The sequence below is a fragment of the Daucus carota genome, chromosome 7, assembly GCF_001625215.2.
Source record: "Daucus carota subsp. sativus chromosome 7, DH1 v3.0, whole genome shotgun sequence".
Lineage (NCBI taxonomy): Eukaryota > Viridiplantae > Streptophyta > Magnoliopsida > Apiales > Apiaceae > Daucus > Daucus carota.
Genome location: NC_030387.2, coordinates 32,269,108 through 32,291,203, shown reverse-complemented (window position 1 = coordinate 32,291,203; position 22,096 = coordinate 32,269,108). Strand labels below are relative to the sequence as shown.

The following is a 22,096-nucleotide window of genomic DNA, read 5'->3' as shown; positions in this document are numbered from 1 at the left end:
TAGAAATATTTAGAATTCAAGTTTATTCAAGTTTCATGGCGATTGAAAAAAAGAAAGAAGAAAATACTAACAAGCATAGGATGCTTGCATGCATCTAATTAATTAACTAAATAAGAATTTGAGGAGTAATATTTTCAATCTAGAAAAAAATAAAAAGTCAGGGGCCAAAATATTGTATTTATAAAATTTTAGAAGAGCAAAAAAGAAATATAAACTCAGATCAAATGATATTATCTGCGGTCAATTGTTGTTTCATCACTATGTCACAACATTTTTTTTCCTTTAAATGACAAAACAAATGTAATACAAAAGGCACAATTAGCCGGGGGAGAAGTAAGGCAGTACATCTTGTACCAGAAAAAAGATTTGGAGTTAGCCGTTTTTACATTAATATAAAACATTTGTTCCAATATAATATAATATATGACTAAATGATTATTTAGTCAATCATCTATAATCCAAGTATTTAATCAATTTTTTATGATACTCATTATGAAAAATGCTAATTTCCAGCATGTCATTGTCTTTGACAGAAGTAAAATTTCAAGCATTTTAAAATCTAATGAATGGAAAAAAAAATCTAATGAATGGGATATATTTTCCCACTTCAATCATTTTTCTCCAAATTGTGCAATTATTTTAGGTTAGAAAAAACTAGCATATGTACTTACATCTTTAAAGTAGCTGATAATTAGTGACCTTTAATTTCCACAAGTTAAATTTAAAAAAAATTCATGAGATACAAATTGACAAATTCGATCAATTTTTATTATCAAACACACAAAATGAATTTGGTAAATCAAGACATCATATGCTCAGAAGTAATTCTATACTAATTTTCTAAAAATGTTCATTTAGACAATAAAGTTAAGTATCTAAGATATATTTAATATGTCAAATCGATAATAATGAAGATTTGTTAATATCTTTGATATCTTTAAGCAATTTGAAATCTTGATTAAATATGTAATGATAAATTAAAATCAACATTGAAGAATACACAACAACATTATTTCAATACGAATTTAATACACCACTACACAAATCAAAAGATTTCTAATAGATTTGAATTAAATACACGAGTAAGATTCGAAATTATAAATTATATCAAGAATTAGCACACTTCTCCCCAGTATGCTAAACAACTCCTCAGTCTTTAACAAAGTTTCCTAACAAAATTGGTGTTTTTAATTAGAAAGGTTTAACTTTCAATGGCAAATACAAAAGATGTCAACCAAAACTTCATTTCTTACACTGTTAAAGGAAGCAACCAAGTTATCAGAGATGATCTCTCTATTTCCCCTCCTCTCCCTTCATCCATCTCTCCCCTTCATTTTATAATCACCCTCATCCCTCTTTCCCACTGCTGCTTCTCTCTTCTCATCCCTCTCTCTCCTTCTTTCTCTCCCTTCATCCCCGCCCCCACACCCCCAAACATTATAAACGATGTGCGCTATAATTTGATTTTTGGTTTGTGTTGATGTAGTCTAATATACATACATGATACATCACCTTTGTAGTTTATATGGTTTTTTTGTTGTTGTTGTACCTGCCATTTTTGTATTTTTTGGGCTGGGTCTTATTTGGGGAGCAAGTCCTATTTTACATAATGATTTTTTTTTATTTGTTTTAAATTATAATAAGAGTTTTTAACACATAAGTTTCTTTTTATCAAAATATTTTTTAGTATAAGTGCAAATTAAGTTCACTTTTCTGTGAAACTCTTGAAGAGAGTACCGGATGTGTATGATTTTATTTATTTGTCCTTTAAGACAGTACCAATTGAGCACACTTCAAACCAAAAACCCTTTCTTGTTTTGTAAGCACAAATTTTGTCATTGTAAAGTTATTTGAGGTCAAATTTTTGCCGTTAAAATGTGTATGTGAATATACATGTTGGCCTCGAGGAGGAAGTGTATTGTTTTTCATATCGATGAAATTATTGATGTTATGTAGCTGGGGATTGCGTGCTTATGCAACCTTGTGAGCCTAATAAGCCACCCTATGTTGCTCGTGTGGAGAAACTAGAAGCTAACAACAAAGGTGAAACTACTGTCGAAGTAAGATGGTACTACAGGCCCGAGGAGGCTATTGGTGGCAGAAGACAGTTCTATGGGGAAAAGGAAGTGTTCCTCTCTGATCACTATGATTTCCAGAGTGCCGATACCATTATAAGTAAGTGTATTGTGCACTCGTTTAAGGCTTATTGCGAGCTTGACCAAGTTGGTGTTGAGGATTACTACTCTCGCTTTGAGTACATAGCTTCCACTGGAGAATTTACATCGGATCGTGTTGAAGTGTGAGCATTCTATGACTCTTCCTGGTTAATATATCCTTTATTTTTGGTTAAAATGGTTCACAACTTTTTTGCATATTTAAACTGAAGGTTCTGCAAGTGTGAGATGCCGTACAATCCTGACACACTAATGATACAATGCGACGAATGCCAAGACTGGTATGACCGTTAATTAAATTTTGCTATATATGTTAATTCTAATTAGTTTCTATATGCATTCTCTTTGTTATTAATAGTTTGAGATCAAATAATCCTTTATGGGCGTGCAGACAAAAACGATTATATATATCCATGTCCATATGCTAGAGCTGCAATTTCCTTTTTAATAGAAAAATTTCAAGACGGAGCCTTACTATTGTCTGGTTTAGGGGATAAGTGGACTTATAATTATACGAATTTTCTTAGATGTTGTACACGCTATTTGTAGGTACCATCTAGCTTGCGTCAAAATGACAACTGCTCGGGCAAGGCAGCTGAGCAGCTATGTATGTGATGAGTGTGCCTGATTTGAAGAACTCTCCTTGCTAGGTATGACTGCACTTGAGCATTTTGACCTCTTATTTGTATCTTTTGTGTACCTCCTTTTTCTTTTCTTCTCTGTGTAATGTAGTTAGTGTTATGCATCTCACACAACTTAGTGTTGCTTGCATTTCTTAACACCGATTTGAGGGTCATCGGGTGTTATCATTTCTTAACAATCTTTTGTTCAACTAATGAGAGAAAGTAAAATCACTAAACGTCTCTCCTAGAATCCTTATGTCAAATTGAACCTTTTTCTCATACTCCTGTAATTACAAAGCACAATCACATATGTAGGAAATTACATGTATAAAGTGAATAAGATATAGCCACAATATTATATATATTGTTATACATGATCTTAACATGCTAATTATCTTTGTAGGTGGCCCTTAAATGCTCAACCCCATATTTGCAGATCTATATGATTGCAGAAGGAGCCCCTACCTGGTGCATGAGCAGGTGTTTTGGATTTATGATATGATAAAGATCATGGTTAAGTTGTATTATGCCTACACTCCATGGGTTAGAAATAATTAGGATTCAGGTTTCTTCTTTAAAATTTATGATATTTTACAACTTGTTTATCTTTTATGGTTGCTCAAATACATGTATTGATTGGACCAAGATTGAACATGGCTCATTGAAAATGAGTTATTTTATGTGAAGTCAAATTTCATGAGTTAGAAATAATTAGAATTCAAGTTTATTTTTTAAAATCTATGATATTCTTACCAACTTGCTTATCTTTTATGGTTGTTCAAATGTATGTATTGATTGGACCACTATTGAACATGGTTCATTAAAATTGAGTTATCCTGGGTGAAATCAAATTTGTTGTCCTCTTGTTATGTTTCTTTCATCACCAACACTGAGAAGTGTGACCTAGTGTAAATAAATTCAAAATTCTAGGAAAATTATATATTTTTCTTGTAGATAAAATTTAACTAAGGTTTATATTGAAATAAAATTAGTCATTTAAAAATATTCTACATCGCTTAAATTTTAATGATATTTTTGAGAAATAAATATTTCTGAGAAAATAAGCTCAACATTGTTCGAAGTATCACTTAAGGGCATCTTCAATCATAAGAAGCTCTTACCTAAAAGCTTAGTTGACATACCTTAAATAAAAATTATAGCCAACGCCTTCAACTACACTCCAACCACACACCCCTTCTCTAAAATTATAGCCAACCTCCTATGGATGGCTATATTTGTCGATCCACTACAGGTTTGTAAGAAATCTCTAAAAATATTACACCTCACTTATTACTATATTAAAGTAATGGATTCCATGTATAACAATATAAAATATTAATAACATATATATTATTTTTAAACTATAACCAACCAATATAGCCGACACCACATCAAAACAAAATGTTGAACAAATTTTATACAATATCTTAGAGCATCTCCAACCCTCACAAGCCCTTAGCTAAAAGTCCATGTGGCTTTCCAAAATTAAATTTTATAGCCAATATTCACAAAAAATACAACTCCAACCCCTTGTGTATAATTATAGCCATCCCCCTATGAATGGCTATATTTGTCGATCCGCTACAGATCTGTAGCAAATTCCACATCATCTCCCGCAATTTATTTTCCTCCTTCCCACTGATTACATATTATTTATTATCATATTAAACTAATATATTTTATTTATAACAATCTAAATATTAATAACATACTATTTTTAAATTATAGCCAACCAATATAGCCAATACCATTGAAGCACAATGTCTTACCGGTTCGGCAAATTTTACATAATGTCTTACGGATCCAATTTAGCCAACGATTATAACCAACGCCATTGAAGATGCTCTTGCAGTTCCAATTTAGCCGACCATTATATCGAACGCCATTGGAGATCCTCTAAATTTAAAGTTTATGAGCATCTCCAACCATCTAAAGCCCTTGGCTAAAAGGTGAGTTGACATACTTAAAATAAAAAGATTTAGCCAACAGCTCCAAAAACTCAACTCCAACCATCATCAGCTGTTGTCTATAAATTTAGCCAACCTCCTATGGATGGCTAAATTTGTCGAACCTCTACAGGTCTGTAAGAAAATCTGTAAGAAGATTGTACATCATTTATTACCATATTGAACTGATATATTCTATTTTAACAATTTAAAATATTAATAACATACTATTTTTAAATTATAGCCAACCAATATAGCCAGTACCGTTGAAGCAAAATGTCTTACAGGTTCAACAAATTTTACATAATGTCTTACAGGTCCAATTTAGCCAACAATTATAGTCAACGCCGTTGGAGATGCTCTAACAAATGATGATGGACATCATTAAACTCCCCGCGCTAATTAGAATCAATTCTTAGAAAATTTAGTTAAGGAGCATCAAAATTGGAAAAGATTACTCGAATTAGCATGATTACACTTGCAATCAATCTTTTAGTACATACTATGAGATTTTAATTTATTATCATTTAGTTTGTTTGATTTCTCTAGTTTATTGTGATTGGAAAGGAAAAATTCGAGATAAACTCAAGCATGTGGACTTGTTCTTAGTGTCTGTTTGAGAGTTCTGTTAAAAATTGTTGTGCGGTCAGAAAAAGTGCTGGTAAAAAAAGTGTTGTTGTGAAAATCAGATAACTGTTTGATAATTTTTTTGATATTTACGTATTTTGAGTTATAATATAAAAATAATAATTTTTTTTTGTCAAAAAAAAATAATAATAATAATTTTTTGGTGATGTTTGATAGTGAAATCTGTAACAACTTCTTGCAAAAGCTGAAAACAGCTTTTTCCAAAAGCATGGGAGGACCTGCTTTTTCTAAAAGCAGCTTTCCAGCTAAAAACTGCTGTTCAGAAAAGCAGTTTTTAGATTTACCAAACAATTTTTCACATGCTTTTCAGCAAAAAGCTCTGTTACTGTCTGCGACATCAACCCCAAACAGTAACTTAGCCCTGGTAAAAAAATAACAATTAAAATATTTAGAATTCAAGAAAAACATGAGATCTATCGTCTATCTAAAAAGCGGTTACTACTTTTACGGCACGACACAAGTCAAAAAATCCGAATTGCTGAAATTGCGGGTTCGTGGCTTTTAACGTGCAAAAGGCGGATACATTTTATTTCTTTCACAAGGCCAGTTCGATTTACCTCCCTTTCACTGAACCCCTCGCTTGAGTCCCTGGTATGAATTTCTCGACCCCTCTTTTCGCTTGATCTTATTTGTTTCTTATATTTTTATCGAATTGGGTATTTGTGATAAAACTTGCATGCTGTTGATTTTTCCTGTTTACGGAATTCATTTATATTGATATTGAAACTGAGGTGTAGTGTATTCAGTGTTATGGTTATGGCCATAGTGATACAAGTATAAAGAAAGCATCCATCCCCAAATTTACGTTACTCCCTCGGTTTTTGAATATCCGTCTTTAGATTACTTTTTTTAGCACTATAAGGTGCTTTGACCATATAGCTTGAAATATTATTTTCAAATATTTTCTTTTTTGTGAATAAAAGTATTAATATAATGATAATCCCCTCGTTTCTGGATTTCTGTTTTTCTGTTTTTCTTGAGTCGTTTGTGTAAATATGTTATTATGGACATTACTACTCCATTTTGTGAGATCTGGGGCCATTTTTTCATTATAAGGTGCTTGCTAGAAATATTATTTTCAAATATTTCTTTTTGTGAACAAGAGTATTGATATAATATTTTTATTTAGAAAAAGAAAATTTTAAAAATAATATTTTTGATTATATAGTTAAAACACTGTTATACGTGTCAAAAAATCTTATACGTGTCAAAAAGTACATAGACAAATGTTTGAGAATGAAGGGAGTATTGAGCTCTAAGAGAATGTAATGAATGTTGTGGAAAGTGGGAACAAATTATTGATATTTTGTCACAAAGTGCCGATTTATTTCCATTTCCATCCAAAAGGAACATTAGTTTTCATTGGTTTGGGCTGCGGATGAACGTCAAAATACTGAATAAACCTAGATGCTTGGTGGTTTCTGATAGGAAGTCATTACCTATGCAAGTTGCAATGAACTTATAAATTGTGTTTGCTAGCCTTGTGTGAAGTCACGCCCTAAGTTACAAAGGGAGGGGTGGGTCAGCAAATTTATATATTTAAGGGGTATTCACACTTTCCAGGAACTTCCATTTCTATTTTTTTGTGTCATAAATAATTTTATAAAATGACAGTTTCTAGGTGTTTCAAATTCCTATATATCTTAAAATTTCCAGGAAATGAGGCATTTAACTCCAAATCTATGGTATTGAGCTCTAAGATAACACAATGAATATAGGGCAGAGTGGACAAATTATGAATAATTTGTCACAAAGTACGGATTTCTTTCCATTTCCAACCAAATGGTACATTAGCTTTTACTGGTTTGGACTGTTGTTGAAACTCAGAGAATGTAGGTTTAATCAGTCTAGTTATATTCATATTGTCCTACTTTTGTCGAAATTGTGCAGGGAGTTCCTTTTTGCTGCCATATACTTTATTAACTTTTGGACTTCACTCATAATATCACCTTATTAAGTTATCGGGGTATAGTTTTCAAAAAACATGCAAGGGACTGTGGATATTAGATATTTACTGTATTTTTTTCATAATAGGTTGCTTGTGGAAATGATCTCTTACTCATAATTTCAGGCTTTTGTAGGGATCCAAAATGAGTAAAATGACTAAATTCTCAAGCAAGGATATTATCAGTGATCTGCCTCGAAGCATTAATGATTTGATTCTAACAAAACTGCCAATAAGGGATGCTGTAAGAACCAGCGTTCTGTCTAGCAAGTGGAGGTATCAATGGAGAACCATGACAGAACTCGTATTTGATGACAAGAGTTTATGTCTTCGCGATGACAAAAAGGTTGCTGAGAAAGAATTCGTAGATTTCATCATGCGATTTCTTATGCTTCATAATGGCCCTATTCAAAAGTTCAAACTTTCTGCATCGTACTTGAAAAAGTCTACTGAAATTTATCAATGGCTACTTGTCATATCAAGGAAAGATATAAAAGAGTTAGTTCTTAATGTACCCGGACATGATTGGAAGCGGGATAACCCAGGGTTGTCCATACCTCGTATTATATTTACTTTTCAAAAACTGAACAGACTGATGCTTTCTGCGTTTACTGTCAAACCTCCTGTAGAATTTCAAGGATATCCATGTCTAAAGTGCCTTGAGCTAGATGGTGTTACGGTTACTCTTAAGGTCATTGAAAACCTTATTTCAGGCTGCCCCCTTCTTGAAAAGTTTAAATTTATTAATATGGACAAGCTAGCTTTGACCATCCGTGCCCCAAATCTGAAGCATCTTATTGTGGGAGGAAATTTTGACGACTTATATCTTGAGGACACACCACTTGTGGTTGCTATTAGCATATGTTTCTATCCGGTGGTAAAGTGCTAACTTAGTGTCACTTCGTATTTTTAGAACTCAATATATCGGGAAAAGGTGTTATTGTTTTCCAATTTCTATTAGTTTTTGAGTTTACGATTGATCCGCTCTTTTTATACTCTCGTTTCCTAATGTCCCTTTTTCTCAGGTTTGGAGAGGTGATATCCTTAGGAAGGTTCCCGTTACATATGATTATCTAAAGTCCATTGAAATAAGAGACATGGATTATGAAGACTTGGATATGGTGGTGTATGTTCTTCACCTCCTATTGCAGTCCCCTAATCTACAGGAACTTCAAATATCAGTAAGTCATATGTACTGTTATACGGGAGGTTCTTTAATGATTAATACATAAATTTATTACTTAATAAGATTTCAATTATATCTTATATTATAGTTTTCAATATCTATGGTTAATATGTAGATACTCTTCATTTTATTTCCATTAGATTATGATGTTAAAAAGAGAACTTGAGTATATAAAAAACATGTTTGTGTAAATATTGAATTTAGTATACATCGTAATTTTGTGTAAATGACGTGTTCTCCATTTTTACTTGATCTTGCAGTCCCCTGATATTCGCGAAAGGGATAGTTATGTAAGTCACATGTCGTGTTATATGCTTTGGCTTTTGTTTTGTTATTGTTCTATTAGCCTTTACTTATCTTGTCTCTCTTTTGAATTTTGATCACACAGGCTGACGTTGAAGCTCCGCATTACAAACATGCAGATTTTGACATTTGGGAGAGGCACTGTCCTGCTGATTTCACATTTAAACATCTTAGAACAGCAAAGTTGTCGCACGTTTTCAACAAAAATGAAATGGAATTTGTCAAGTTTGTGCTTGGACGTTCTCCTCTGCTTAAGGAGATTAGCATTTCATTTGATGAATTTGGTGAAGCCTTGGAACGGGTGAATGAAGTGTTGCGTTTACAACGAGCTTCTCCTGGGGTTGAAATAAATTTCTTCGAGGGTTCATTTCGTGATCATTATTAATCGAATGGCTTCCCCTTCTCCCTTTATCTTAGCTGCTTAATTTTGTCATTCCTTGGATCTGATTGCACACGGGAAAACAATCAGTTTTGCAAGATATGGATATTGAAAGACTTCATTTGGAATTATTGGTATATTACTAACATTGTGTTTTTATTCATAAACCTGTTTCGGGTGAGCATTATCATTTAGAATACTTGTTTGAAAAATGATAGTTCAAAGCTAAAACCATCTGTGATGCACTTTGAAGAATGTTTGGGTAGGTATATTTTGATAAATTGTTGAATTGGATACTGCTGCAGTCTGGGACAGATGACAAAAACACAAACCTTATTTGGCATCTTCTATTAACGTCAAAATAATATTAAGTATTTATAATGGAATCATGACAATGATAATGGTCATAATAATATTTACTTATTTATAAGCGTTGATGCTAAAAGTCCCCGGCACAGTTTATTCAATATAGGAGGCTCATTTTCCAATGCCATGCGCGTTCCACCGTTTACACAAATCAATACTCTTTCATTCTCTGCTGCACACTTTTTTAACTCATTCAAAATCTTCTACCCCATTATTTTTTTCTAATGGATTACACACGCACACACGGGAATGGAATTCCTGACCTCCAGTAAGGGGATATCAGAACTCAACCACCGCACAAACACCTTGTTAGCAGCTTCTATCCCATCTTGCATGCAAAATGCTAAAACTCAACTCACTATTGTGTTCTTTCCTCATCATGGTCACCCTGTTTTACACCATCAAAGTTGATTCCAAGAAGTGCCATGGTGAATGCACTGCTTTAGCTTCATACTACTTATGGGGTGGAGCAAATCTAACATTAATAACCGACGCATTCAGCACAAATTACAGTAACATCATGGGTTATAATCCGCAGATATTTAATATTGATAACATTTCCGGAGGCGAGAGAGTGAATGTTCCATTTCAATGTGGGTGTTTAAGGGGTTCAGATTCTGAGTTTCTTGGTCATCGGTTCAGTTTTAAAAGTAAAACTGGGAATTCTTATAAGATGATTGCTGATATTGTGTATTCCGGGCTTACTAGAGTGGAATGGTTGGTTGAGTTCAATGATTTTAATGCTAATCAGCGGATTGAAAAGAACCAAAGTTTAAATGTTCCAGTGATATGCTCTTGCGGTCATAAGAAGGTTTCCAAGGATTATGGGTTGTTTATTACGTATCCGTTGAGGCCTGGTGAGAATTTGTCTTCGGTGGCTAAAGGGGTTGAACTTTCGGACAAGTTGTTGATGGATTACAATCCTGGTGTGGATTTTAGTAGCGGAAAAGGCTTGGTTTTTATTCCTGGAAAAGGTAATTTTTTGTATCATATTGTGATAGAGGATACAATTTCCTTTGAATACAGTAGCTTTTATGTGTTTATCTGATAAGTGATAATATTCCTTATGCTGTATCCTTAGTTTTTGTTCCTAGTTTGTTTGCAGGGGACATTAAGGTAGTAGTGTTTCGAGGTCCTCTAGATTTTTATATGTAAATCTTGCACTTTTTTCTTTAATAAATGGTTGGCTTGCCTTCCAACAAAATTGATGTGTTCAGTTAGAAACTATAGATTGGTGGTTAAACATTACTGAAGCCCTTGTCCGGATAATTGAAACCACATTGAGTCATTGGTGTTCGTTTATGTTCTAAAGTTTCTGACAATTTTCTGTCTATTAATGCAGATCTAACTAGGACTTACCCTCCCTTAAAAACAAGGTAACTAAGCATTTGTTATTACTATTTAGGATTTGAATATCTCTGATTTTTCTTCAATTATACCTAATCTTCCTGCTCTGATTATGCAGATCGAGTGGTTGGTACTTCGCCTTTGACTGTATGATATATAATAACTTCTGAGGGCAGAATTTGGAATCCACCATTTTTCATGTCTGTCTTAATCTTATAGTCTGCTAAACAATTTGGGCAGGACTCCGTGGTGTAGTCATTGAAGGCCTATCCGTTCCAGGTGCTACCGGGACTCTTGCACTGGCTGCTTGTTTCTACTTTGGAGTCTACAGGCGCAAAAATTCTAAAAAAAGTTCATTTAGCCAAACGAGTTATGATGGTCACCCAATAGAGAATAACATTGGTAATTCTTTAGTTCAATAAACTAAGAGTGATGTATATGAAGTTATATATTATCATTCTCTCCTTCTTTTTTTATTTAACAGATAATATTGCAATATATCGTGAATGGAAGTAAAACACGGCCTAATAACTTAAACTCACTGGGAAAATCATGTTGGAGGTATCTATATAATTTCTAGCTTTTTCTCGTCAACAGGTTCTGGAATTGACTTGCAGAAAAACCTAGGCCCTCGTCCTTCCGAAGGTGGTGTTCCACCAAAGCTTATGGGTATCACCGTGGACAAATCATTGGAATTCACATATAATGAACTTGCTGAAGCCACTGGCAACTTCAGCCTGGCCAATAAGATTGGTCAAGGAGGTTTTGGTTCTGTTTATTATGCAGAGCTAAGAGGACAGGTCAGTGCCTATGCAATTCAGTCATAAGATATTTTGTCTAAATTGAAAAAAGGAATGTGTATTGAACCAGAAAAACAGATCTGAATTGTAGTGTGCCTGTGGAGACTGACTGATGAAGTTAGGCATTCTTAGTATAAAATTAAAATTTTACCTTTATAATTTCTCATTTTTGCAAGATAACTAGTGATATAAATACTAAATAGATTTTTTTGTTCGACTCTTGGATCATTTATGTTGAAGAACTCATGTTCTGCACACTATCTAGCAAAATTTATTCACATTTGTATATAATTTGCAGAAGGTCGCAATCAAGAAGATGGATATGCAAGCTTCAAAAGTATTTCTGGCTGAGCTGAAGGTTTTAACAAATGTTTATCACCTGAACTTGGTACTGTTCACCAACTTTCGTATGCTTAGTCATTGTATGTGAAAAAAAGACATTAAATGTAACATCTCAACTTCAAGATTACCCCTACATTATGTAACTTCTTCTATTGAAACCTAAATCTTGAACTTTTAATTTCTTTCCGTGCTAACATCTGTCAAAGATCAAAATATAGGCATAACCTTACACCTTATCAAACACATGAGAAAAAATATTTGAAAACAATTTGAAAAACACAGTGACATTACTATATACACCATGATAGGGGCTTGTTTGCATGATTTGATATTTATATTTGTCGAGTCCCTGTTGCTCTTCAAATGCAGTTCAATCTAGCTAAAATAGATGGATAAAGTATAATAGCTTGTTATAAGCATGCTTTTAAGTCTTTCATAATACTGGAATGTATATTGCAAAGGTCATGGAAAGTGTCACCCCTGTTCTTATCACCCGTCTGAATAAGATAAATACTCTTATCAAGTGCAGGTGCGTTTAATTGGATATTCTGTTGAGAGATCCTTGATAATAGTCTATGAATTCATCGAAAATGGCAGCTTATGCCAGCATCTGCGTGGTTTATCAGGTTCATATAAGAGATCTACTCTGAGACCAAAAAAATTCTTTTACCAGCCATACAAGTCTGCCCATTACTGAAATACGTGTTTTTGCAGGGCTGGAGCCATTATCATGGTCTAGCAGGCTGCAAATTGCACTCGATGCAGCTAGAGGACTAGAATATATCCATGAGCACACAAATCCCGCCTACATTCATCGTGACATCAAGTCCCCCAACATTTTGCTAGACATAAATTTACGTGCCAAGGTTAAATTTATGAGAGTGATAGCTAGATAAGCATAATACATTGTTCCATTGGAAGCCAAATTGAACAATATACTCTAATTTGCAGGTTGCTGATTTTGGGTTGACAAAACTTGTAGAAGTTGGGACTGGTTCCTTGCTAACTCGACTTGTGGGTACTTTTGGGTACATGTCTCCCGAGTATGATACTCTTTCACTTTTTGTGCCATTTATCTGTTATTTCTTCTTTATCAAGACTTCCCTATAAACATTAAGAATTTGTGCAGATATACTAATAGTGGAGTGATCTCTACCAAGATAGATGTATATGCTTTTGGAGTTGTTCTTTATGAACTAATATCCGCTAGAGGAGCCATCATCGAGTACAGTGAAAATTCTATCAGAACAGTGGGACTTGATCATGGGGAAGATTCTATGAGAGCAGTGGCACTTGTTGCTCTGGTAATTTGTTGTTTCGTCCATTTTCGGGATTACAAACATTGTTTTATGTTGCTCTTCAACGGGTTGGCTAAATTAGATGGTTTATTGGTAAAAATATATGATTAGCTAAAAAATTTCTAGAAAGTCTTCGCACATATAATTAATATAATTGGAGTAATGAATTTAATTATTTTTGTCAGAGGAGTAATGAATATTTAGAAGATTCGGTGTTTTTTATTTATTTAGTATCTCATTTGGCTTTTCGGCCTTGTAGATGCTCTTACACGAGATTATATCTTTATTAGTATATTTTATACAGTTTGAAGAGGTAATGAATCAGCCCAACCCCAGCACAGATCTGCAGAAACTGATTGATCCGAGGCTTGGTGAGGACTACCCAATCGACTCGGTTTGTAAGGTAAAATATGATCTTTATAGTTGATACAATATTGTGGAATCATGTGATCTTGATGATTGTTGTTCTGGATTCCCAGGTAGCTCAGCTTGCTAAAGCTTGTACACTGCCAAATCATGTACTGAGGCCAAGCATGAGGTCAGTTGTGGTTGCCCTCATGACACTTATATCAGGAACTAGGGAGTGGGATTCCAGTTCATCAGAGAAAAACCAAGATCTTGTTAATCTGATCTCTTGATATGCTATAAATATGATTCAGTACTGCTAATGACATAGTTAATGTAATGTCCAAGTCCGATAGGGTGAAGACTTTAGTTCAGTCTATAAGTATAAGTACTAGTACCAACAATCTTTGGTCGGCTGCGGTGCGCTTCTTGGCCAATATATTTTGACTTATTTTCGGATTCAAAATTTGGGACATCACATAGTGTCAACTGATTAGATCCTATAATTCCATTCCTTTCATTTAGCAGGAACAACGTTTTGGCACGATTATTTGTGTCAGAAACTTTTTAGAATGTTTATTGACATTTGTTTCTATAGATTTCCTGTGTCAAGATGTTTGCGTACTTATTTTCTTATAAAAATATATACTTATTTTCTTATTTATTAAGTTATAAATTTATATATATATTATTTATAAATTATATTTTTGACATGTTAGACATGTTGTAAATAAAAATAAGATTATACATATTTGATATTACACTCAATGTTCCTGGTTTGCTTCACCTTTAAGAAAAGAAATATAATGAAGAAAGAGAAATGAGGTGAAAAAAGGAGAAGATCTTCGATTATTTTTATTTACTTTTGATCAGGAAACAGAACGAAAAGCTTTTTTATATAAATTAATTATTTTAAAAAGTGATTGGTTTATTTGTTTTACAGAATGAACTTCCGCTCTCATTTTTCTTGACCGTTTGTGTAAAGAAGTATAATCACTTTAGGAAGTTAAAAATCATAATTTTTTTCTATTTTTTTTAAAACAATTTATTAATTTATTTATTTTTCACTTTTTTATTTTACGAAAAATCACTTTTTCTTAAGTGTGACCGAACGACTCCACGGCAGTTTATGTTACGACACACGTCAAACATCGGAATTGCAAAAGACGGGTACAATTGAATGAAACCTCCGAAGCTTCTCCAACTCGCTGTTATAAATAGATAAAAAGTAGTAGTTACCTCCCTTTCGCTGAACCCCTCGCTTAACTTTAGTCCCTGGTATGTGTTTCTTGAACCCCTCTTTTCGCTTGATTATATTTGTTTCTTACTGTATATTTTTATCGAATTGGGTATTTTTGATAAAACTTGTATGCTGTTAATTTTCCCTGTTTACGAGATTCATTCATATTTGGTATAGAAACTGAGGTGTAGTGTATTCAGTTAGGGGTGTAATTCGGGCCGAGCGAGCCGGGTTTCGAGCCGGGCGTAATTCGAGCAGAAGTTAATCGAGCCGTGCCGAGCCGGCTCGTTTAACGAGCCTATTTAATGAGCCTAAATCCCCGCCCGAACTCGACTCGTTTAATTTCAAGAGTCGAGTCGAGCCGGCTCGTTCAGCTAAACGAGCTGGGTTTGCGAGAGAGCTCATTTAATTTTACACTTATTCGAGCCTAAACCTCTATCCGAACTCAGCTCGTTTAATTAAACGAGCCGGAGTCGAGTTGAGCCTAGTACACATATCCTGTACTTGCTAAAAATATTATTTTCAAATACTCCCTCCGAATATCTGACTTTCGATTTTTTAGTCCACATATCCAGTGCTTGCTATAAATATTATTTTCAAAGTATGTCTTTTTTTTTGAATAAAAGTATTGATATAATATTTTTATTTAGAAAAATAAAATTTTAAAAATAATATTTTTGATTATATAGTTAAAACACTTTAACATAAGTGTCAAAATGTCAGAAGACAAGGGAGGGAGTATTGAGCTCTAAGAGAATGTAATGAATGTTGGGGAAAGTGGGAACAAATTATGAATATTTTGTCACAAAGTACAGATTTATTTCCATTTCCATGCAAAAGGAATGTTAATGTTTATTGGTTTGCACTGCGGTTGAATGTCGAGATACTGAATAAACCTAGATGCTTGGTGGGTTCTGATAGGAAGTCATTACCTATGCAAGTTGCAATGAACTTATAAAATTGTGTTTGCTAGCCATGTGTGAAGTCACTGCCTAAGTTACAAAGGGAGAGGGTGGGTCAGCAAAACACAATGAATATAGGGGGGAGTGGACATGTTATGAATATTTTGTCACAAAGGACGGATTTCTTTCCATTTCCAACCAAATGGTACATTAGATTTTACTGGTTTGGACTGTCATTGAACCTCAGAGAATCTAGGTTTAATTAGTCTAGTTATATTCATATTGTCCTATTTTTGTCAAAATTGTGCAGGGATTTCCTTTTTGCTGCCATAAACTATATCAACTTTTGTACTTCACTCCTAATATCACCTCAGTTTTCAAAAAACATGCAAGGGACTGTGTATATTAGATATTTACTGTATTATTTTTATAATAGGTTGATTGTGGAAATGATCTCTTACTCATAATTTCAGGCTTTTGTAGGGATCCAAAATGAGTAAATTGACTAAATTCTCAAGCAAGGATATTATCAGTGATCTGCCTCGAAGCATTCATGATTTGATTCTAACGAAACTGCCAATAAGGGATGCTGTAAGAACCAGCGTTCTGTCTAGCAAGTGGAGGTATCAATGGAAAACCATGACAGAACTCGTATATGATGACAAGAGTTTATGTCTTCGCGATGACAAAAACGTTGCTGAGAAAGAATTTGTGGACTTTATCATGCGATTTCTTATGCTTCATGATGGCCCTATTCTGAAGTTCAAACTTTCTGCATCGTACTTGAAAGAGTCTACTGAAATTTATCAATGGCTACTTGTCATATCAATGAAAGATATAAAAGAGTTAGTTCTTAATGTACCCGGACATAAATGGAAGTGGGATTACCCAGGGTTGTCCATACCTCGTATTATATTTACTTTTCAAAAACTGAACAGACTGATGCTTTCTGCGTTTACTGTCAAACCTCCTGTAGAATTTCAAGGATATCCATGTCTAAAGTACCTTGAGCTACATGGTGTTACCATTACACTTAAGGTCATTGAAAACCTTATTTCAGGCTGCCCCCTTCTTGAAATGTTTAAATTTTGTAATATGGACAAGCTAGCTTTGACCATCCGTGCCCCAAATCTGAAGCATCTTATTGTGGAAGGAAATTTTGAAGACTTATATCTTAAAGACACACCACTTGTGGTTGCTATGAGCATATGTTTCTATCCATTGGTAAATTGCTAACTTTTTGTCACTTCGTATTTTTTCTTAATAGATCGGGAAAAGGTGTTATTTTTTCCATTTTCTGTATCTTTCTATTAGAGTCCGAGTTTACAATTGATCCACTCTTTTTTTACTCTCGTTTACTAATGTCCCTTTTGCTCAGGCTTGGAGAGGTGATATCCTTCGGAAGGTTCCTGTTACATATGATTATCTAAAGTCCATTGAAATAGGAAACATGGATTATGAAGACTTGGATAAAGTGGTGTATGTTCTTCACCTCCTTTTGCAGTCCCCTAATCTACAGGAACTTCAAATATCAGTAAGTCACATATAATGTTATACAGGAGGAGGTTCTTTAATGATGAATACATAAATTTGTTACTTAATTTGATTTGAACTATATCTTATATTATAGTTTTCAAGTTATGTATGGTTAATATGTAGATACTCTTCATTTTATTTCCATTAGATTATGATGTTGAAAAGAGAACTTGAGTATATAAAAAAATGTTTGTGTAAATATAGAATTTAGTAAACATCATAATTCTGTGTAAATGATGTGCTCTCCATTTTTACTTGATCTTGCAGTCCCCTGATCTTTCACTTGACGTAAGGGATATGTATGTAAGTCCCATGTTGTGTTATATCCTTTGGCTTTGGCTTTGGCTTTTGTTTTGTTATTGTTCTATCCTTTACTTATCCTGTCTCCCTTTTGATCACACAGGGTCATGGTGAAGCACCCGATCCTCCTCATTATAAGACTGCAGATTTTGACATTTGGGAGAGGCAATGTCCTGCAGATTTCACATTTAAACATCTTAGAACAGCGAAGTTGTCACACATTATCAGCAAAAATGAAATGGAATTCGTCAGATTTTTGCTTGGACGTTCTCCGCTGCTTGAGGTGATTAGCATATCACTTGATACTGAATATGGTGAAACCTTGGAGCCGGTGAATGAAGTGTTGCGTTTTCGACGAGCTTCTCCTGGGGTTGAAATAAGTTTCTTTCAGGGTTCACCTCGTTATTTAATCTAATGTCTTCCCTTCTCCCTTTATCTTAGCTGCTTAATGTTGTCATTCCTTGGATCAGATTGCACGCGGGAAAACAATCAGTTTTGCAAAATAATTCCACAGCACAGATTGCAGCTGTGGTGGGCTTGTGTAGTCAAGTTGTTGCATTTGAGCTAGTGTATTTAAGCTAATTTTCAGATTCAAAATTATGGGTTAGACCTGATTTTCGAAAAAGTTTCGGGATTTGACCCAGTCAGTGTCAACTACTCCCTCTGTCTCATTTTAACTGATGTTTGACTTTTTGACACGTATATTGAGGTGTAAAAAAATAGTATCTACGCTCAATAAAAAGATTTAATTCTTATATCAAATAAAAGTTTAGATTTTAAACTTTTATTTGATATAAATTTTATAAACAATAATTATGTTTAGATGTGATTTTTTTAACACCTTAAAATACGTGTAAAAAAAGTCAAAAGCAGTTAAAATGGGACGGAGGGAGTACTAGTTAAGTACAGTAGAAACTCCATAAATTAATACTCGGTAAATTAATAAACTCTCTAAAATAATAAATTTGTCCGGTCCCGACTTGGGCCAATGTAAAATTTTGAAAAACTCGATAAAATAATAAGATAATAATTTTTCAAGAGATCTCTTTATAATTTTCGGTCCCAAGAAAATCATATATTAATAATTCATGGAAACTGAAAAATTATATTACACTCTACTGAAATATGATTCAGTAGTTGTCTATTTTCCATTCATGTAATTTATATATGCCAAACTTACTTAAGAATATTGTACATTGAACACGTTTATTCCTCTCATTTACATTTATTGTGTAGTACTTCAAAAGTCATTATTGATTTCCAGTACATATCAACACAATATTTACTAATTTACGTTGATTCCTAGGATTCGGCGGCAACGTAATTCTAAAAACATATACTAATTTGCCTTTTTGTCTGGTGGTATGTACACTATAATCGGTTAAAAACTTTTTAAATTAATAATTATTAATTTTTTGATAAATTAATAACTCTTTAAATTAATAAAATTCTCCAGTCCCGACATTATTAATTTATAGAGTTTTTACCGTAGATCCTATAACTCCATTCGTTTTATTTACTGGGAACAACGTTTTGGCACGAATACTTATGTCAGAAATTTTTTAGAGTCAAACACTCCACAAACACTTGATGAAACTTCAAGAGGTGCAGAACATGCCGTGGATGCAGAACAGGAGTTTGCATTTCTTATTGAACTGAATAATACGAAACACCTGTGATACATCATACATTTACTCATTATGTTATTTCTTACCGAAGCAAATATGTAACCTTAGCATTATTCTATGTTAAGGAGATTATCCTTGCTTTAAGCGTCACAGCTTCCGTCCTCTCTTACATGTGCATTTTAATATCAAGGAGGTGTCTTGACCAATTTTTGACTAAATATTATAAATTATTTATCCATTACTTTTTAAAATTTGAAAGTTGCATAATAAAATATACTAAATATACTTTTTAATGATATAATTTTAATTATTTTTTCAAATATATAATACATGTAAAATTCTATCAAAATATAATTAATTTGATTTGTGAACGGACCATATAAAAGAGCTCTCATATTTCCCACTTCCCGGCACTAGAGAAAGCACTGATATGTAATATTTTCGTGATATATAAAATTATGTTATTTTAATTATATAAGAATATGAATATATAAATATTATAAGATAAAATATTGGTATATATATAAAAATATATTAAATCAGTTTCAATTAATATTTGGATTAATTTCTAAATTGTCCCTTCATCGGCTTTTTGTCTAGGTTTTAATTCGGGTAGTTGTTTATGACTAAATTAAGAATAAATTTCAGTATTGTTAATTTTTATTATTACACATATTATTAATTTAAATATGAGTTTTCTTAGTGTTTCATATATTTAAAATTATCTTTTAAATAAATAAAATTATTATATAAATTAATTATTTAAAAAAATGATGGTCAAGTGTACTAGACGACACACGTCAAAAATCGAAATTGCTGAAATTGTGGTTCCCAGAGGTTTTTTCCCAGGCAAAAGGCGGGTATAATGGAATGAACGGTTTTTTTAGTATGTGTTCATTGGCACAAGGGCGAAATTTTATAAATTTGAGAACTTTTAATTGGTTCTCATATCTTAATAATGGTGGACCCTTACAAATATACCAACCACACTAATCAAAAACTTCTCAAATATATCAAATTCTGGACTTAGCATGTGCCATGAGTACCCACCAAAAAAACCCATCTAAACTCCTAAGCTTCTCCAAAACGCTGTTCTACATGGATATTCGCTCATTTCGTTTTTGAGAAACCCCATCTCCACTTTCATCACCGCTTTCTTTCCTATCACTATTTTACTCAATTTTTTAAGTTTTTCTTACACCCAGTTAAAGAATAAAAAATACTCCCTCCGTCCCATTTTAACTGCTTTTGATTTTTTTACACGTATTTTAAGATGCTAAAAAAATTACATCTAAACATGATTATTTTTTATAAAATTTATATCAAATAAAAGTTTAGAGTTTAAACTTTTATTTAATATAAGAATTGAAATTTTTTATTGAGTGTAGATATTGTTTTTTCATACCTCAATATACGTGTTAAAAAGTCAAATATCAGTTAAAATGGGACAGAGGGAGTACTTTAACATACGTGTCAAATAATCAAGTAGACAAAAGTACTTTGACTCCGAAGCTTCTCCAACACGCAGTTATACATAGATAAAAAGTGCTAATATTACATTTTATTTCTTTAATGATGAATACATAAATTTGTTACTTAATTTGATTTGAATTATATCTTATATTATAGTTTTCAAGTTATGTATGGTTAATATGTAGATACTCTTGATTTTATTGCCATTAGATTATGATGTTAAAAAGAGAACTTGAGTATATAAAAAATATGTTTGTGTAAATATAGAATTTAGTGAACATCATAATTTTGTGTAAATGATATGTTCTCTTTTTTTACTTGATCTTGCAGTCCCCTGATCTTTCACTTGACGAAAGGGATATATATGTAAGTCACATGTCGTGTTATATGCTTTGGCTTTGGCTTTTGTTTTTTTGTTGTTCTATTAGCCTTTACTTATCTTGTCTCCCTTTTGATGACACAGGGTCGTGATGAAGCACCCGATCCTCCTCATTATAGAACTGCAGATTTTGACATTTGGGAGAGGCAGTGTCCTGCTGATTTCACATTTAAACATCTTAGAACAGCAAAGTTGTCACACATTATCACCAAACATGACATGGAATTTGTCAAGTTTGTGCTTGGACGTTCTCCGCTGCTTGAGGTGATTAGCATTTCACTTGATGCTGAATATGGTGAAGCCTTGGAACCGGTGAATGAAGTGTTGCGTTTTCGACGAGCTTCTCCTGGGGTTGAAATGCGTTTCGTTCAGGGTTCATCTCGTTGTTATTAATCTAATGGCTTCCTCTTCTCCTTTTATCTTGACTTCTTAATTTGTCATATCTTGGATCTGATTGCAAGATATGAAGATATGGATATTGAAAGACTTCATTTGGAATTTATTGATATATTACTAACATGGCGTTTTTATTCATAAATCTGTTTCGGGTATGCATTATCAATTAGAATATTTGTTTAAAGAATGATAGTTCAGAGTTAAACCTGTTTCGCGTATGCATTATCAATTATAAAGTATACTTATATTATATATTTATTTATTTTAAAAATCTGAAAAAAGTTTGACGTTTAAACTTTTATTCAAAAAAAATAAATGAAAAATACGTTATAAAATTATATTTTATGAGGAACTCAAAATGCGTGCAAACAGTATACTTAAAGAATGGACGAAGGGAGAATATGTTTAACAAATTTCACATAATTATAATTAGTGATTTTATGTCATTTCGGCTGGCATGATTAAAATTATTTTATATAATTTTTGTTATATAACAATATAACTGAATTAAAACATTATAGAGAGTTTTTTTTTTTTTTT

General features: G+C 32.9%; 4 protein-coding genes across 7 annotated transcripts; all 4 read left to right on the top strand.

The window, feature by feature from the left end:
• The first annotated feature begins 1,211 nt into the window (after positions 1–1,211).
• LOC108201681 (chromatin remodeling protein EBS-like) lies at positions 1,212–2,802 on the top strand. Its single transcript, XM_064082085.1, has 4 exons — positions 1,212–1,282; positions 1,955–2,299; positions 2,387–2,455; positions 2,724–2,802. The coding sequence occupies exons 1-4, from the start codon at positions 1,212–1,214 to the stop codon at positions 2,800–2,802; spliced, it is 564 nt and encodes a 187-aa protein (XP_063938155.1).
• Positions 2,803–5,900: 3,098 nt separating this feature from the next.
• LOC108202022 (F-box/FBD/LRR-repeat protein At1g13570-like) lies at positions 5,901–9,385 on the top strand. 2 transcript variants are annotated; one of them, XM_017370384.2, is made up of 5 exons: positions 5,901–5,982; positions 7,473–8,213; positions 8,362–8,517; positions 8,783–8,812; positions 8,911–9,385. In XM_017370384.2, exons 2-5 carry the CDS (start codon positions 7,482–7,484, stop codon positions 9,208–9,210), a joined length of 1,218 nt encoding a protein of 405 aa, XP_017225873.1. In that variant the 5' UTR covers positions 5,901–5,982; positions 7,473–7,481; the 3' UTR covers positions 9,211–9,385. The 2 variants fall into 2 exon arrangements, with proteins under 2 accessions (XP_017225873.1, XP_017225874.1); XM_017370385.2 differs by having other exon boundaries at positions 5,902–5,982; positions 7,463–8,213.
• A 275-nt stretch (positions 9,386–9,660) lies between these two features.
• Positions 9,661–14,239, top strand: LOC108201909 (chitin elicitor receptor kinase 1-like). 2 transcript variants are annotated; one of them, XM_064080888.1, is made up of 10 exons: positions 9,661–10,554; positions 11,182–11,222; positions 11,479–11,717; positions 12,016–12,105; positions 12,589–12,685; positions 12,774–12,925; positions 13,011–13,102; positions 13,189–13,363; positions 13,662–13,760; positions 13,837–14,239. In XM_064080888.1, exons 1-10 carry the CDS (start codon positions 9,911–9,913, stop codon positions 13,993–13,995), a joined length of 1,788 nt encoding a protein of 595 aa, XP_063936958.1. In that variant the 5' UTR covers positions 9,661–9,910; the 3' UTR covers positions 13,996–14,239. The 2 variants fall into 2 exon arrangements, with proteins under 2 accessions (XP_063936958.1, XP_017225732.2); XM_017370243.2 differs by lacking the exon at positions 9,661–10,554 and having other exon boundaries at positions 11,100–11,319; positions 11,515–11,717.
• A 592-nt stretch (positions 14,240–14,831) lies between these two features.
• LOC108202129 (F-box/FBD/LRR-repeat protein At1g13570-like) lies at positions 14,832–18,245 on the top strand. 2 transcript variants are annotated; one of them, XM_017370512.2, is made up of 5 exons: positions 14,832–14,980; positions 16,328–17,068; positions 17,223–17,378; positions 17,648–17,683; positions 17,784–18,245. In XM_017370512.2, the coding sequence occupies exons 2-5, from the start codon at positions 16,337–16,339 to the stop codon at positions 18,093–18,095; spliced, it is 1,236 nt and encodes a 411-aa protein (XP_017226001.1). In that variant the 5' UTR covers positions 14,832–14,980; positions 16,328–16,336; the 3' UTR covers positions 18,096–18,245. The 2 variants fall into 2 exon arrangements, with proteins under 2 accessions (XP_017226001.1, XP_017226000.1); XM_017370511.2 differs by having other exon boundaries at positions 14,848–14,980; positions 16,318–17,068; positions 17,784–18,179.
• The last annotated feature ends 3,851 nt before the right edge of the window (positions 18,246–22,096 follow it).

Coding starts and splice junctions, on each gene's coding strand:
- LOC108201681 (XM_064082085.1), top strand. CDS start 1,212: ATGGCAAATACAAAAGATGTCAACCAAAACTTCATTTCTTACACTGTT. Junction 2,300..2,386: donor ACATCGGATCGTGTTGAAGT/GTGAGCATTCTA, acceptor TTTAAACTGAAG/GTTCTGCAAGTGTGAGATGC. Junction 2,456..2,723: donor TGCGACGAATGCCAAGACTG/GTATGACCGTTA, acceptor CGCTATTTGTAG/GTACCATCTAGCTTGCGTCA.
- LOC108202022 (XM_017370384.2), top strand. CDS start 7,482: ATGAGTAAAATGACTAAATTCTCAAGCAAGGATATTATCAGTGATCTG. Junction 8,518..8,782: donor TACAGGAACTTCAAATATCA/GTAAGTCATATG, acceptor TTGATCTTGCAG/TCCCCTGATATTCGCGAAAG. Junction 8,813..8,910: donor TTCGCGAAAGGGATAGTTAT/GTAAGTCACATG, acceptor TTGATCACACAG/GCTGACGTTGAAGCTCCGCA.
- LOC108201909 (XM_064080888.1), top strand. CDS start 9,911: ATGCTAAAACTCAACTCACTATTGTGTTCTTTCCTCATCATGGTCACC. Junction 11,223..11,478: donor CCGGGACTCTTGCACTGGCT/GCTTGTTTCTAC, acceptor ATCATGTTGGAG/GTATCTATATAATTTCTAGC. Junction 13,103..13,188: donor TTTGGGTACATGTCTCCCGA/GTATGATACTCT, acceptor GAATTTGTGCAG/ATATACTAATAGTGGAGTGA.
- LOC108202129 (XM_017370512.2), top strand. CDS start 16,337: ATGAGTAAATTGACTAAATTCTCAAGCAAGGATATTATCAGTGATCTG. Junction 17,069..17,222: donor GCATATGTTTCTATCCATTG/GTAAATTGCTAA, acceptor CCTTTTGCTCAG/GCTTGGAGAGGTGATATCCT. Junction 17,379..17,647: donor TACAGGAACTTCAAATATCA/GTAAGTCACATA, acceptor TTGATCTTGCAG/TCCCCTGATCTTTCACTTGA.